General features: G+C 30.6%; 2 protein-coding genes across 4 annotated transcripts; one reads left to right on the plus strand and one right to left on the minus strand.

Annotated features, from left to right (window-relative positions):
• Positions 1 to 2,480: 2,480 nt before the first annotated feature.
• Positions 2,481 to 5,091, plus strand: LOC127259641 (uncharacterized N-acetyltransferase ycf52). The gene is made up of 6 exons (XM_051287113.1): positions 2,481 to 2,954; positions 3,092 to 3,150; positions 3,234 to 3,290; positions 3,428 to 3,580; positions 4,065 to 4,232; positions 4,945 to 5,091. The coding sequence occupies exons 1-4, from the start codon at positions 2,481 to 2,483 to the stop codon at positions 3,555 to 3,557; spliced, it is 720 nt and encodes a 239-aa protein (XP_051143070.1). The 3' UTR covers positions 3,558 to 3,580; positions 4,065 to 4,232; positions 4,945 to 5,091.
• On the minus strand, positions 2,948 to 11,856 carry LOC127259640 (uncharacterized). 3 transcript variants are annotated; one of them, XM_051287111.1, is made up of 7 exons: positions 6,236 to 6,739; positions 5,248 to 5,737; positions 4,736 to 5,075; positions 4,567 to 4,665; positions 4,357 to 4,477; positions 4,053 to 4,268; positions 2,948 to 3,098 (listed from the first exon to the last, which is right to left on the minus strand). In XM_051287111.1, the coding sequence occupies exons 1-6, from the start codon at positions 6,471 to 6,473 to the stop codon at positions 4,054 to 4,056; spliced, it is 1,503 nt and encodes a 500-aa protein (XP_051143068.1). In that variant the 5' UTR covers positions 6,474 to 6,739; the 3' UTR covers positions 2,948 to 3,098; position 4,053. The 3 variants fall into 3 exon arrangements, with proteins under 3 accessions (XP_051143068.1, XP_051143069.1, XP_051143067.1); XM_051287112.1 differs by lacking the exons at positions 2,948 to 3,098; positions 6,236 to 6,739 and adding exons at positions 8,933 to 9,013; positions 11,580 to 11,856 and having other exon boundaries at positions 3,854 to 4,268; XM_051287110.1 differs by lacking the exon at positions 2,948 to 3,098 and having other exon boundaries at positions 3,854 to 4,268; positions 6,236 to 6,734.
• Positions 11,857 to 17,838: the final 5,982 nt, after the last annotated feature.

Genomic DNA, 17,838 nt, shown 5'->3' on the forward strand with positions numbered 1-17,838 from the left:
TTTTTGTTTAATATATTTTGATTTTATTTGAAATATAAGTTATATATATTATAAATTTTTAATCAATAATATAAAGTGATAAAAATGCTATATAATATGTTATTAAAATTTAATATATAATTTTGAGTACAAGATTAAATATATTTAATAAATAATAAATATATCAAATTATATATATTATGCCGTGACAATATTTCAATGAAATTTCAATATTGTTATATACGTATATTGCTATAATTAGAAAGAAAAAATATATATAATAAATTATATTACAATAATTTATAACAATATTATTAAGAGTATTTTGGATAAGAAAAAATAATTATACCATATAATTAAACAAAATAACATATTATAATTTTATCTAATCTTTAATCACGTAAAGTAAAATTTATATAAATTAGTTCATTGATTATATAATCCATTGAAATAATCGAGGTAGTATAATATAATCATTCAAAGTAAACACACTTTTAGAATATCATGATAATATTATTATGATTTTTATATAAAAAAAATAATAATTAGCATAATAAATGTAATAATCAATTAAATTAAATATTAAGTTAAAATAAGTAAATACAAATTTTAAAATCATATTGATATATTTAATAATGATAGTGTAATAAATAATTAAAAAACTAAAAATATCAAGTCTCATTTAATTTGTCTACTATTTATATTTTCGTCTATCTCACACAATTTGTTATTTTTTATAAAAAAAAAATGTTGACATTTTTACCATTTGACTTTTCGCACAAAGTAATTGTACGTGTAACTTAAATAAAAATTAAAGACTATTTAGTATTAATATAATTATTTTCTCTAAAATAGAAAATAAATATTTATTAACATTACTTTTATTTTATAATAATATACTCTCTTAATATGATAATGATCATTAACCATATTACAGACAAACAACATACAATTTTATTATACATAGCATATGTTTTGTATAATAAATATATGTGTTGTTTGTTAATATGTGATGTGTTACATAACTGTTGTGTGCGCATATGTAGTAATACCGTGTAATGTCTATAAATTCATAAAATATTGTCGTCAACGAATATAAAATAATTTAATTAATTATATAACATATAGTATAAATACATACATCCTCTCAAAACTTCTTTTATCAATTGTGATCACACATGACATAACGAGTGTGAAGTATAATACTCACTCCGTCCCATATAAAAAACAGTGTTTACTTTTTCACATAGAATTTTTAATATTAATATTATATTGAGTTGTAAGTAAAAAAAAAAATGAAATTATCTTTATTAATATTGTATAATATAAATGTAATAATATTTATATAAAATATTGTAAGTTGAAGTATATTTATTATTTGAGCCGTCAAAATGGATTGAGCTCGTCGGTGTGGCCCGTCTCGCCTTACTTTTAAGGAGGATTAGGTTGTAATTTCTTAAACATGTTAAAATGCGGATCTAAATGAGCCAACTCGTGTGGGCTGCGGGTTGAGGGTGGGTTAGCCCGCAGTGGGGCGGGTTAGCCCGCGGGCCAATTAAATATAATAATTAGTACTCACATGACTAACTAAAAAGTATTTTTTGATCACACTAAAAAATTATATAAAACTAATCAAATATTAATATCATAATATATTTTAATTTTATGTAAATTACATATATACCATTAATTTATGAATAACGTACAAAAAAATATCAAAATCATCTTGTACACTTTAATAAATAATATATGATTATTTTTAATCTACTGATTTTTTTTTTTTTTTAAGTTAAGACGAATAAGATAAAATTTATATTATCATTAGCTTAAATAAATTATCAATATTGTACACGTTTTTCTTCTGTTATCCATGTCACTGTTGTTTGTTTAGATTTTTCATAATTTGTTTTTTTCGTCTTCTATTTTATAATTTCATAATTTTACAAATTTATAAAATTACTTATGATTTATTTTTAAAATGAAGTATTTCTTATTATTAATTTTTTTAAATACACCAACTAATAATATTTAAAATTGAAAATTTTTATATTTGCTATTTATTTTAAAATATTTATTATTTAAATTCTATAATAAAACTATTTTTTCATTATTTTTAAATATTAATTACGAAAATATTTATAACATTAATATTATTTTAATATTTTTAAAAAAGCAGTAAACTAGCCCGCTTAGCTTGCCATCCACTGATAAATTAGATTGAGCTGATAAAATTTTGATCCACCTCGCCTCGGATTAACCCGCAAACATCCCGCTTATTTCGAATTAACCCGCAAACATCTCGCTTATTTGCGAGTTAGTATGGATTGTAGGCCTATCAGCTTAGAAAATAATATTTTATTTTAAAATAGACAAATATATAAAATGAACCCGTACTTATGGCACTGAGGACAGTCTTAATTAAAAAAAACCTCTAAAACAATGATTGTTATTTAAAACTGAAAGTCTGAAACAGCCTAACCTTGAAAGGAAAGGGAAGGAAAATGGCAGTTGCGACCGCCGTCGGCGGGAGTTACATTCCCTACGAATTCCGCCGCTCCGTGCCGTCGCTGTCCAAAATCGCCGCTCAAATCAAACCTACAACCATTGCGCCGCCGTTATTCATATCCACGAACGTAAAGCACGTGAATCTGCACCACCTCCGAGACCTCTACGCCATCTGCAATCACTCCTGCCACCGTTACCCTACCGTCGATTCCGACGGCAGGGTGGATCCGGTCGACATTCTCAAGCTCCAAACTGCACTTTCTCACAGCTCCGTCGTCGTTTCGGTGTTCACCAAGCCTGAGTTCCTAGCTCCCCAACCTTCTACAGCATCGAAATCAGGAAATTCCGTCGGCATCGGTGGAGATTGGATAAGAAGAGTAACGCCTGTGAATCCAGAAAACGGATGGCTCATAGGCTTCGGCCGAGCGGTTTCTGATTTAGGATTGACTGCTTCGATCTACGATGTCATAGTCAATCCACACAACCCTGCTTAGTCTTCGCTATAGACCTCATTGAATCTGAAGCTTTGCTATTCAATCAATTCTTCGGAAATTGAAGTTCGTGGAGAATTTGAATTGATCTCACTGTGTCGCAATTTTTTTTGCAGGTTCATCCTGCATTACAAGGAAGAGGAATTGGCAAGAAAATTGTGAACAGAATTCTAAGGTATGCTGGAAGAAATCCATTATCTAACAATGAATTGGTTCAAATACACAAATTCAAGGGTGTTTCGAAACATTCTATTGCAGAATTCTCACTCACAGAGACATATATGACATTTCGGCACTCTGCACTGAGAAACAACGGTAATTCTTTCCAAATTTCCTATCTGTCAATGCAATACTATATAAGCACTTCTACAGTAGTCAAATGATCCATTAATACATAGATATTGTCGGTATATGATCATTGAATCGCTACGCCACTGTCATGTTGTTTACAGGTTATTTTTTAGTAAATGCGGATTTGAGGACAATGATGGTATGGGATCCATAACAATGATGTATACGCGCTCTGTGAAAGGTTGTCCCGAGGACGAGAAGATGATACGTGCTAATAAGAAGCAACTATAAGCTCCCCCTCTAAGGGAAAATATGTAAGCTTAAGACACTACACAGTACATAAACATATTACGGCACATGTTGTATAGATTGTTAGCATGCGCTGTATGTTCTAGTTGATATGTGTGCTGTGTTAATTTACATTGTGCGCTGAGATTAGTTATAGTATACGTTGTTTTGACTACTATAATGTGCTATCAGTTCATACTTTGTATTTACAGTTCCTCCTCAAGGATTGTTACTTTCTACTTTCGGAATTGGATTTAAATATTCTAGTTTTGACAAACTTGTAAAAAGCAGGAGGCATGTTGTGTATTCTTCATAGCAAAAAATCTGTATAAATTGGGAACAAGCCATGTTACATCATGCCGGGAATTTACATCGTTAAGCAAATGAAGTTGTTAGTTCTAGCCGGCATACAAGAGCCCTTTTAACTCATTCGATTCTGATAACCTAATCAGCATGTGTTTTATCACAAATAATAACATTACATGAAGTGAAATGAACCTTAAGTTGCAGGTTGGAGGAGTGGCTCTTCCGAGACACCAAACGCTGCTCGCAAGAATTTATCAATACTCGACAAGAACTCTTCAGGCTTTTCTTCCTGGGGCAAGTGGCCACATTTCTTGATTTCTACAAAGGAAGATCCCGGAATGGCTTGCGAAAGTCTTTGAGAGTTCCAAGCAGGTACTATTCGATCGGTATCACCAGTTACAATCAAAACTGTGCTCATTAAGCAAACAACAGTTATCAAAACCAAAGCCTGCACCTTAAAACACAATGCTAGTGATCTATGATAAAAATGTTTTACCCGGGCAAGAAATTTCGTTCAGACGTTCTGTTATAGATGGTTTTGCTTGAGAGTCAGAATCTGTTAGTGTAGCCACTGTGAATTCCAATAGAGCCTTGTCCCAGCCCTTGATTTTTAGCGGCTGCAAATTGTGAATAACCGAACTTTGTTACACTTTAGAGAACGAATAGCTTTCGAGCATCTCAGAGAAAAGCATAATCAAGAGCTTGCCTTGGTGTAGCCTTGTAATATATAATCTGAAAACTGGTTAGAATTGTACCACGCAGAGCGAATGATGGACACGCCACATCTATCAATGAACATCCTTATCTGAATCAAACCACATCAAAGTCTGTTATAATACTACCAATTCAAGTCTATTACAGAATAAGAATCATACCAGTGTAACACCAATTGCAGACCGCAGGATATTGGATAAAACTTTCTTGTAAAGGGAATCGATCACATTAGCCATGCCTTTCACCGTATTTACTATAGCCTGTGCGACATACTTAACCATCTTTAACAATAGGCTGCATAATATGGAAAACAGATTCCCACTGGTAGTTGAATATGAATCATTCTCTTGTATCTCACTGTTGCCTCCAGTTTGCTCCTTTTTGACAGTTTTCTGCCAAGGAAACGGAGCGAAAATTGCAGGGCAAACAAGGATCAGAGCTGCTACACGTTCGGGGGCGTGGAAATACGCATTTACTGCTACAAGGGCACCAGCTGAGTGTCTGAAAATCTTCATTGGTATTAGTATTTACATTCTTATAGATATGCTATTTGGTACAAGCACAATTACAATATATGCCATAAAAGGTTGAATATGAAACTACTAACGATCGTTAATTTACAGAAGAAAAGACACGCGGGAAATTTAAGATTACGACAAGAACAGAAACATACCCCACGAGGATAGCCTTTTCAGCAGCTAAGGTGTTGATGAAGTAATGCGTAGCCTGTATAGAGAACGGCATCGAGTATGGATTCAAGGGTCTGGAGTCCTTTTTACCATCAAATGAATGGTTGATTGCATCTACCCTTGATGTCAATCCAAAGGCTGGTCTATCAAATGCAAGAACTTTTGAGCCAGTGATCCGAGCTAAGGGTTTCATCACTCGGTGCCACGAAAAGAGAGAGGCTCCAAAGCCATGTAATAGAATCATAGGATAATTGATCCTTTTGGTAGGCTCAGTGCATTTTGATGCTGATCCTTGTTTCACACTATCCAGAGCTGATGATTCTGAGTCGAAAATCTTGTGGTGGATTTTCACCCCATTGAACTCACAAAAACAACTATCGGGATCGGATAGAAGGACCGGATCTTCAATTTCTTCCTGATCTGTGCCGGCTATTCTTTTAGTTTTTGTCTCCGGCCTAGCTCCCTGTAGCTCCTCTAGAATTCCAGGTAAACAAACATCCACAAATAAGATATTCGATAGTCTTAAGGCTTTCTAGCAGTAAATTTAAAAAGAAAACAACAATGATATGACTTCTCAGTTTTGTTTTCGATAGTCTACAGTTAGCTAACTATGCATCGAAGCAAACAGATAATGAACTGATGTATGTGTGCTAAATTCAACTTAGCTACTAGTTAACGAAGAACTACATGAAATGAATCACACCAAGTAACCACATATGAAATCGAAATCTGATGAACTAATTGTTCAACCTGTCCAATTATTCAGCACTGATCAATAATTATAAGAGATCAAATTCAGCCTTGCAATCATCAATCAACAAAACCACTAAACTTCCTCACAAGCAAAAACTCACAATAATCTGCATCAAATGCAGAGAGCTAAAAGCAATACAATATATATATATATATATATAACAAAGCTCACATACAAAACAAAGACCTCGTGCTCTTGCGAAGCCGTAAAAGCATTACCAGAGTCTCCATCGAGGGGAGCAGAAGGAGAAGAAGCAGCAGCTCTAACTAGAAATTCATGTTTCCCAGAGCGTTCAACAGAAAAAATTGAACCAGAAAACCGAGACGGATTCCGTTTCGCGGCATCCTCAACGCTCAATTGAGCTACAAGATTTCGATTTTGCGAAAATACAAGTGGTTTCGGAAGTACGACGGGAACAAATAGGAGTCGATTGCCATGGCAAACACAAATACTCATTTATAAAAACCTCACCACTCCAAAACACACGCAGATTCGGCAAATTCCCGGGCAAAAACGGCAGAATTGCCTGGATAATCAATGGAATGAGCTCACTGGAAATGCTCCGCAGTTATGGCGTTAACAACCTCGCAGTTTTCAGCAAATCATTGGACTGTAAAGACTACAGTCGTGACTTCCCGAAAACATGAGTCGTTGGAATTGCCGGAGGCTAAACACGACTTTCCCTTATGTTCTTTCTTCGTCCGTGTTTTCATTACTAAAGTCGCATTTCAATAATCGATAAATAAAGTCCTAATTTAATGTGAAATATATAAAATTAAATAGATTATATAAAAATAATGAGTTTGTATAATATATTACTCCCTCCGTCCCACATAATTTGTCCATATTTTTTATTTTCGTCGGTCCCACATAACTTGTATTTTCTATTTTTAGAAATTTAATTATGCACTTTAATCGCATTTTAAATTTTATAATTTTTTTAATTTTAATTAAACTATTACTTGTCTTAATCTTAATCTATAATTATTTTTACTAAATAATAATTATTTTTACTAATACACTTCTTAATTACTTACTAATTATATTTTACCTAAATTCCTGTGTCTACGGTAATACTTCCATGTTATATGGGACGGAGGGAGTAATTTTAAAAAAAAGTATATTAAAAGTTTTGTACTAAAATAACAAATGTATTTGTATTTGTATTTTATGTTTTTATTTTATATTTAAAATAATAATTTATTTGTGGTGATAGAAGTGAAAATAAATATTAAAATACATTTTTATTGAAAATTTTTGGTATTATGTAATAACAAGAAATAATAATAAAAAAATATTAGTTGAAAACACAATATTTTTAGATGAATTAATTTTATTTTATTTTTTTTGTGTATGTATAGAAAATTGAGTTAGTAATATACTCTCTCCGTCCACACACAAACTAAACATTTACTTTTGGCGCGGTGTTTAAGAAATAATAGTATTTTAATTTTAGTGGGTAGTTAAAAGTAATAAAATGACATTTTTTGCGCTTATTTTTTGGTGTAAAAGTAATAACGTGATTTAAAGTAAGAGTATTTGTGGAAAAAAGTGAGGTATTTAATGAAATGTTTACTTTGTAATTGGACGTTCCAAAATAAAAATATGTATACTTTCTAGCTGGAATGAGAAAGTAAAAAATAATATTTTATGTTTAAATATAACGTGTTTTTATTAGTTTTTTTTTTTTTCAAATCTTATGCTATTTGTAAATATTATGTGTTTGAATATATTCCCTCAGTATTTTTAGATGAACTGAACTAATAGCATAAAATTTGAAAGAAAAATTAATAGAAAACTGCTTTATTGACAATTATATTCACTTTGGTTATTCTACAATTTTCAGGTGTGGTTCTTCAGATCATCTCCAATCCACTGCATTATATAATTTTACTGTTGAAAAGTAATATAAAAATCTAATTTTATTAAATTATAATATAAATAAATATTAAAAAATAGAGTGAAGGATTGAAGATGAGCTCACACGAGACTATAGATTTGGATATTGACATCGAACTCATCCAATTTACTTCGGTCTAACATGTAGTTTTCTCAAATATTTTTTTTAAAGTTCGAGTGTTCCCTGCACCACGGTGCACAGGATTCTCTAATTATAATTATTTAATATTTATTTATATTATAATTTAATAAAATATATATAATATATATTATTTTATAAAAAATAATTTTTTTTAATACAAATAAATAATATATGTAGAAATATATATTGATACAATATACATTTATAATTAAATTATATCATTATTAATTTTAAAATTTTAAATTTAATATATATATTATTGTATTTATTAGCTATCAAATCAATATATATCAAAATTTTCAAAATTAAAACTAAACCTAAAAGAAACACATAATATCCAACCTATCTTTAAATTCAAATAAAAATTAAACTTAAACTCAATTTTTTTTCAAACTATCCTAAAAAGCCACACCGGAATATTTCCTAACAAAGTACATTAGTATTATTTATTCTTATAAAATACTCCCTCCGTCCCACATACACTGTCTGGTACATTATAGATACGGTGTTGTAGGAGATATGTAATTAGTAGATAATTAGAAATGTATTAGTAAAAATAATTATCCTATAATATAAATAATTATAAATTAAGATTAAAATAACTAATTAGTTTAACTAAAATTTAAAAAAATAAAATTAAAAAGTTTAAAATGAGATTAAAATGTATAATTATTTTCCAAAAAATGAAAGTAACATGATATGTGAAACGAACAGAAACGGCAAAATGGACATGGTATATGGGACCGAGGGAGTATTACATAAAAAAAAAAAAAAAAAAACTATTATTTAAATAAAATAAATCACCAATTAAACACACTATACAAATAAATGATGATGATAATAATAATAATAATAATAATAATAAAGAAGGTACCTTGGGAGAAAGCTGCGAAAAAACTCCACATGAAAGAGGTTGCTCCCATTTATGAATTATATTATTATTATTATTATAATCCTGCACAAAATTTCAGATATGTAAATATATTATTATCAAACAATCATATATATATATAACCCACAGGTCTAACAAATTAATAGAATGCCATTATTGATTATTTAATCACACTATGAAATAGCTTAAGAATTACCTTTATATATATATATATTGATATAGTTTTCAAGTTGATATATCGCATCTGTTTAATTAGTTTATTTGGTTGTAATTTAAAATTAATTTAAATTTTTATTAAGGGGATTGGATTAGATTTTCATTATTCTATCTCTTTTTTTTTTTTTTCAAAAATATCAAATCAAACACCTATTTTTTATTTTTTTATATTATACTAAAAATCAATTTTATATTCAAAACATCACATCAACACCTATTTATATCACATCGTACAACTATTCAAATTCAGAATTTTTACTATTCAAATCTCAACTCAAATTTCAAACCCCCGAACAAACACACGGAAGTATTTAATTTTCTATTTTCTCACATTTTACAATTTTCGGTATTCTTTAAAATTTACAAAATACTTTGAAAAACACATTGAAAAACACAAACACACTTTTAAATTTAATTTTCATAATAAAAATGTGGGCTATATATGTACGTAGCATGCAAACAGATCAAAGTTTGACTTTGCTTTGGTTACGATTAAAAAACAATTTTGAATTTCAATGTGCCAAATATCAATATTCAAAAATGGTGTGTAACTATTATGTATATATATATATATATATATAGCAGGAAATGATAAAAAGGTTTTCAATACTCCCTCCATCTTATAACTATACGTCCGTTTGTTTTTTCACATAATTTTAAAAATATTAATATTATATTGAGATATATAGTGAGAATAAAGTAGAAATGACTAAAATAATCTTATTAGTATTGTGTGATATAAAGATAGTGACATTTGTGTAATATATTGTAAATTGTAAGAGTATTTATAATGTTAGATAGATAGTATAGTTAATAAAAAAAAAAATAGATACTTTGTTATAGGACATAGGGAGTATTTGATTTCAATCTCCTATTATTCATATATATATATATTCCTAATTAAAACTACTAAATAAAAAACTTATTTATATAAAATAATTTGACATTTTAAAATTTTCTTATAACAAAATATGGTTATCTCTAAGTTTAAACAGTTTTTTTTTTTTTTTTTTTTTCTATAATATTATTTTATTTTATTTTTATATATAATATTGGGTGAATATCACTCTTGATTATTTTTAAGGCAATACTTTTTAGAACAATACATTTTCATTATCAAGTTTTAGGTATGTCTAGTCATGTTAATTTCAAACTTCAAGATTCATAATGAATTTATTCGGCTTTGGCCCAAATAAAAATTATTATTACTATTTAGTTTATACGATGTTTTATACGAAAATATTACTATTTTTTACATAATATTATATTAAAATAATATTATTTTGTTATAAAAAAATATATATATAGGCTCAAAAATTTTGGATATGAATTTTAATATGGTGTGTACTTTTTAGTATTATTATTTTACTTTTTAATTTTTATAGTAAAAATAGAAATAATATAATATAAATTTTTTTTACTTAAGAAAATAAACTTGTAGGTTAATATTTTTAGATAACAAGAAAAAATAAATACTCACTCCGTTCCACATAATTGTTTCTATTTTCTATTTTCGTCCGTCCCACGTAATTTGTCCTTTCCTTTTTTGGAAAATTAATTATACATTTTAATCATATTTTAAAATTTAAAATTTAATTTTTTTTAATCTTAATTAAACTATTTTGTTATCTTAATATTAATCTATAATTATTTTTACTAAATAATAATTATTTTTACTGATACACTTCCTAGTTACTTACTAATTATACTTTACCTAAATTCTCGTGTCTATAGTAATACACACATATTATATGGGACGGAGGGAGTATATATTTAGATGACACGAAGAATACTTAAAAACAAAAGTGAAAAAAAAAATCAAATTTAAACTAAATTCAAACAATAGGAAAGAAAATTCAGTTCATTCAGCATAAAATGATTTTTTGTGTGTGGTACGAGAATTGTGTTTGTAATATAAAAAAATATTTTTGTATTGAATAGTCTACTTTTTATGAGTAGATGATATACATATTATATTGATGTGTGTATATATTTGTATTTTTTTAATAATATTTATGAGAAATTATTTTATTGAAAAATAATTGATGAATAGAAATTTGAATAAATTCCTCCAAAAACTAACAAAGAATCATAGAAAAAGATGAGAATCACATTCAACAGCTACATTTTAAAATTTTGAAAAAAAAAAAGACAATATATATATATATATCTATATATGTCTAGAGAGAGAGGAATATCAAGTGTGATTGCAAAGGCAAGAATCAAAAAACACAAAGAACACAATGAATCAAATTACAAGATTCTTGAATTATGAGTGCAATCATTTATGGGAAGAAGAAGCAATCAATCCTACAAACTACAAATCTAGAGTATGAAAAACCTATAAAACCTCAAATCCCATCACAAAAAATTTTCAAAATAACTAAAAGATTTAATTTAAATGTGATCAAACCTGTCAACGATGGTGTGTTCGCTCGATATCGATCTTGGCAAACTCCATTCTTGATTCAATAACTTTAAAATCAGCCGTTAAAATTCAATCTCCACCGTTGAGATCGTATAACACACAAAGATTGATAGCCCCTCTAAAAATCAAACCGATCGGATAAATAATTACTCACCAAACTTTGATGAGAAGATTGGTTACGGAAGAATTTCTCCTCATCTCTTTATGTTTCATCTCAGACAAAGGATGTTGTGGCTTCATTCATTTAATAGTTTTGATGTTATATACACATATATATATATAACTATATATATTATTAATTTAAGATATTTTATTTAAATAAATAAATATATATATATAGAGAGAGAGAGAGAGGGGGGGAGGGGGGAAGGAGGGAGAGGGAGTTATCTTGCAAAAGTAGCAATTTGATAAGAGTATTATATTTTTTCTCTATGGTTTGATTTTGGACGTGGTGTTCATGAATACTAAGAACTTGAACTTGAAATAATATTTTATATGATTTTTAAATAAATATTTGAATATTTGTATAATATATTAAATGAGAAAAAATTTAAATATTTAATTTGATAATTGAAAAAATAAATAAAATCCAACGATAAGTAATGTGAGATAAATCGACGTGACTTTCCACCTAATACGAAAATCCAAATCTTAAATAAAAACAACAGCCTAAGGTAATGTGATATAAAATCCAAATGTTAAAGAAAACCACACCTTAAGGTTGTATTTGTTTGGGGTGTTCTACAATATTTATAGTATTTCTAAATTTTTTGCTTCTAAAAATATCAAATTATATATACAGTTTTTATTTTTTATATTATATTAAAAAATAATGTTATATTTAAAATATCATATTAATAAATAGCGGTATCACACCGAAGTTTAGATTTAAAAATATACAGTTCAAACAGCCAATTTAAGACCCAAATTTTCAAACAAAGACTTATTTGTCTGTAGATTTGGATTTTTGAATAGTAAAAATTTGAGTTTTAATAGTTATTTGACGTGATAGTCTTGAATATAAAATTGATTTTTACTATATAATTTTAAAATAAAAAATAATTATTTGATTTGATAATTTTAAAATATATATATTAAACGAGTAAAAAAATCTTATAAAAAATCAAAATTACTTCTCACATGCGAAATAAATTACTCCCTCCGTCCCAGATACCGTGTCTCTGCTACACTGTAGACACGGTATTTTAGGAGGGGTGTAATTAGTAGATAATTAAGAATATATTAGTGAAAATAATTATCGTATAATATAAATAATTATAAATTAAGATTAGATAACTAATTAGTTTAATATAAATTAAAAAAAATAAAATTAAAAAAAAAAATTAAAATGAGATTAAAGTGTGTAATCATTTAAAAAAAAATAAAGTGACATGGTATGTGGGACGGACAGAAACGACAACATAGACATGGTATCTGGGACGGAGGGAGTAATAACCAAGAAAAATAATTCTTCAATTTGTGTTCATAACGTGTAAAAATATTCCTTTTACTTTATAATAATACTTAGTTTTTACATGTCCAGTGGCCCAGTTGTATACAAGATAAAATAATTTTTAAATGTTTGACCAAATTTTCATGTATATTTTTTATGTCATCTACTCAATCAGTTACATACTGCGGCCATTTTAATTATGGTGGAATTTATATATATAAATATATATATATATATTCACAATAAATAAATAAAAATTTAACATGTTCACATTCTATTTTTAGGTTTAAGCGTTCTTTTAACAGTAGATATATAATATAAAAATACAGTAATATTTATATTAAATTATTGATTTTTTATAAATTGATATAATATACTCTCCGTCTCAATACAATAATTTTATTTATTATCTATGTTTGTCACAAAACAATAGTCTTATTTTTCTATAAATAATTATATTACCAAACTAACTCTACTTTTTCATTTTTACTACACAATAGCCACTACTTTTTACACTAATACACCCACAAAGGCAAAAAAGTCTTTTATCCATACTTTTTTATCAACTACTAATATAATATCAATATTTCTTAAATCTCGTATTCAACCCAATTAAGACTATATTTATGGGACGGACAAAGTATATTTTTTGTCCCTGATAGATAATGGACATATTTTTCATTTATGTATGCTTTTTAACTGTTGACTCATTTATGTTTTTAATAAATTTATCAATATTAAATATACCTAATAGTTATAAATTAATTTAATTAAATTTGTAATATTTTACTATCTATAACTCATTCAAATCTTTTTATTTCTATCTATTTTTTCTTTCACACTCAAAAGTCAAAACCTTTTTATTTTTATTTATTTCTTCAATTTTACTCAAAATTTTTTTATTTATATATTTTTTTCTCAATAAGCAAATATATTTATTTATATTTGCAATTCTCTATTTTTTTGTTTTAAAAAATGTGGTTAAGGTAAATCATAGATAAATAAAAATATTATTTATTTAATTATGTCATATAAAATTTTATTTTTTACAAAATAATATTAATATTAATATTATATATTTATTCAAATATAATATTTAAAATATTTAAATATATAATATTTTTAATCACATATATTAATTTTATTTTTAAAATAATAAAATAATTGTTACGCACAAAAACAATAATAATAATAATAAAAATAAAGATAGCAAGATCTTAAAAAAAGTTAGACACGAAGTCAGGTGGAAAACGAAAAAAATTTGCGCTCAGGTCGGTTGGTCCTTGGTCGAATCGGCAGGTCGGAAGGTCCGCGGTCGGATAGGCAGATCGGTTGGTCCTCGGTCGGTTGGGCTGCAGTCGGATAAGCAGGTCGGTTGGTCCTCGGTCGGATAGACAGATTGAAAGATCCGCGGTCGGATTGGCAGGTCGTTTGGTTAGCGGGTCGGATGATCCATAGGTCGGAAAGTCTGCAGGTCGGATGGTCTACAGGTCGGAAGGTTTGCGGCTGGAACAACAAGTCGGAAGGTCTGCGGCGGACCAACAAGTCGCTTGGTTGGGGCGACCATTGAATCGTCTGGAGAGATCAGATGTTGGTCGCTTGATGGGGCGACCAATAAGTCGTTTGGTCTAGTGACCAGTTAGTCTCTGAAATGGTCGGTCGGGCCAGTTAAGTTCTGGAATTAGTAGAAGCGTTTGGCGAGACGGTGTAAGACACGTGTCGACAGAGGATGACCTTGTGGACGGTTGCCGTAACCGCCCAGACGACGTTTCAAAACGTTTCATTGTGGGCGGTTGACGGCGGTTGTTGGCGACGGTTCTGAAACATTTTCTTGAAGGAATATTTAACGATGCGGATTTTTTTATCTTCAATCATCTTCAATCGAAAACAAATTCAAAAAAATTGCCTTTAGGGATCACCACTTTATTTTCCAATCATTAGTTTTATTTTTCCTATTTTATTTATGTATTCTACAGTGTTCAGAGATTACTAATATCCAGGCACTAATTATATCAAATTCGAAGATATTTTTCTATTTTCGGATTTTAATTTTATTGTTGAAAAAATACATCAACAATTTGGCGACCACAGTGGGAGAAAGGCAAGATTGCTGATCCTACGTCAACAGAGAATTTCATACGACTGAGGTCTGGCCGAATCATCAGAAAAATCAATATGGCAGGCTCACAACCTCAATCAACATCAGCACCGGTGGGAGAAAATATTTCACCACTTGTCATGCCAAATTCAGGTGAGATTCCCCAACCACCTACCGATTGGTTGTCTTATGTTCAACAATTGAACAATCAGCAAACTTTGGTTATGCAGAACATGTTGCGTGAACAACAAAATCTAATGCAGAACATGTTGGATCAGGCGTTCTCCAGATTCACCCTACATTCAAACATGCCTCCAGTCTTGTCACCTTCTCGCTTTCAGGCAACCTTTGCAGGATCAACGTTTGCAGGGCCAACATACGTTGATAGTACGTTTCCAAGCGTCACAACTTTCAACCGAACAGATATGGGGAAGACTCCTCTAACTTTCCCAGATAATGTTCCTTTAGGACCAATAGTTGATAATACTCAGCCGAATATCGTAAGGGAAGAGAGATTGGGAGGACAGGCTCATAATCCCATCCCAGACGAGCCAACCGTCCCCAGAAAAGAAAGATTGGGAGATCAGATTCATAATCTCATCCCAACCGAGCCAGCCTTCTGTAGGGAAGATTTTCCACCCAGGATAGATTCAGAGGATATCGCTCAAGTGTTGCAGGTGTATTTCGGAATGAACCCGCAAACGGTGAACCGACCGGCATATCAAAGGTCATTTCCAAAAAGAATCATCAATGAGTATCCTCTCCCGAGAAATTATCGACCGCCAGACTTTCATGTTTTCTCAGGAGAAGACGGATCCTCCACCATAGAGCATGTTGGTCGGTTCACAGTACAGTTAGGAGAGGTCGGTAATAATCTTTTTTATAAACTGCAACTATTTGGTTTGTCTCTTACCAGAACAGCTTTTTCGTAGTTTGTCGATCTACCACCTGGACAAATACAAACATGGGAAGGTTTGAAAGCGACCTTTCATGCAAGGTTCTTTATTGCTCTTCCAACAATCTCACTAACAGACCTTCTGGAGATCAGGCAAATGCCGGAGGAGACCGCCTACCAATTCATAGAGCGGATGCGATTAATAAAGGGATGTTGCCCGACAATCATTGAGGAGAGCGAGATGACCAATTTGGTGGTCCGAAATATGCATACACAACTGCGGGAGGCTTTAACGGCCCACGACGTTCAAGATCTGGTCAGTTTAGCATCCAAGGCAGGGAGGTTAGAATCTTTTTTCAGAGAAAACGATCACGACTTCTGTCAGGGAGAGGTGCTGAAGAAATTGTAGTGCAAGATCGACCAACGTGGAGGCCAGCACCAGTCCGCGATAAATGGAGGACGGGTCCAACGTAGCATCGAAATATGGAGGTCGGATCTGAGGCTGACGTGGCCTCGGATGACGGCCTGCTAACTCCTAAACATCATGAGAAATGACGTTTAGGAGTCTTGCGAAGGAGGCAAGTTGTTACGCACAAAAAAATAATATAATAATAAAAATAAGGATAGCAGGATTTTAAAGAAAGTTAGACACGAAGTCGGGTGGAAAAGGAGAAAAATTTGCGCTCAGGTCGGTTGGTCCTCGGTCGGATCGGCAGATCGGAAGGTCCGCGGTCGGATAGGCAGGTCGGTTGGTCCTCGGTCGGATCGGCAGGTCGGAAGGTCCGCGGTCGGATAGGCAAGTCGATTGGTCCTCGGTCGGTTGGTCCGCAGTCGGATAAGCAGGTCAGTTGGTCTTCGGTCGGATAGACAGATCGGAAGGTCCACGGTCGGATGGGCAGGTCGTTTGGTTAGCAGGTCGAATGATCCATATGTCGGAAAGTCTGCAGGTCGGATGGTCTACAGGTTGGAAGGTTTGCGGCTGGAACAACAAGTCGGAAGGTATGCGGTCGGACCAACAAGTCGCTTGGTTGGGGCGACCATTGAATCGTCTGGAGAGATCAGATGTTGGTCGTTTGATGGGGCGACCAATAAGTCGTTTGGTCTAGTGACCAGTTAGTCTCTGGAATGGTCGGTCTGGCCAGTTAAGTTCTCGAATTAGTAGAAGCGTTTGGCGAGACGGTGTAAGACACGTGTCGACAGAGAAGGACCTTGTGGACGGTTGCCGTAACCGCCCATACGACTTTTCAAAACGTTTCATTGTGGGCGGTTGATGGCAGTTGCCGGCGACGGTTTTGAAACATTTTCTTGAATGAATATTTAAGGATGCGGATTTTTTTATCTTCAATCATCTTCAATCGACATCAAATTCAAAAGAATTGCCTTTGGGGATCACCACTTTATTTTTCAGTCTTTAATTTTATTTTTCATATTTTATTCATGTATTCTACAGTGTTCAGAGATTACTAATCTCAGGCACTAATTATATCAAATTCGAAGGTATTTTCCTATTTTTGGATTTTACTTTTTATTGTTGAAAAAATACATTACCCAAACCACGTTGAACAGTAGAACTATTATGTATGTATTATACTCCCTCTGTCCCATAACAAAGTATCAATTTTTTCATTTTAGTTCGTCTCATAATAAATTATCCATTTTTTTAATAACTGTACTATTTACCTAACATTACAAATACCCTTACAACTTACAATATATTATACAAGTATTATTATCTTTATATCACACCATACTAATAAGGTTATTTAAATCATTTTCACTTTATTCTTCCTACATCTCA

Source organism: Andrographis paniculata, unplaced genomic scaffold (assembly GCF_009805555.1).
Source record: "Andrographis paniculata isolate CXL003 unplaced genomic scaffold, ASM980555v1 Contig60END, whole genome shotgun sequence".
NCBI classification, from domain to species: Eukaryota; Viridiplantae; Streptophyta; class Magnoliopsida; order Lamiales; family Acanthaceae; genus Andrographis; species Andrographis paniculata.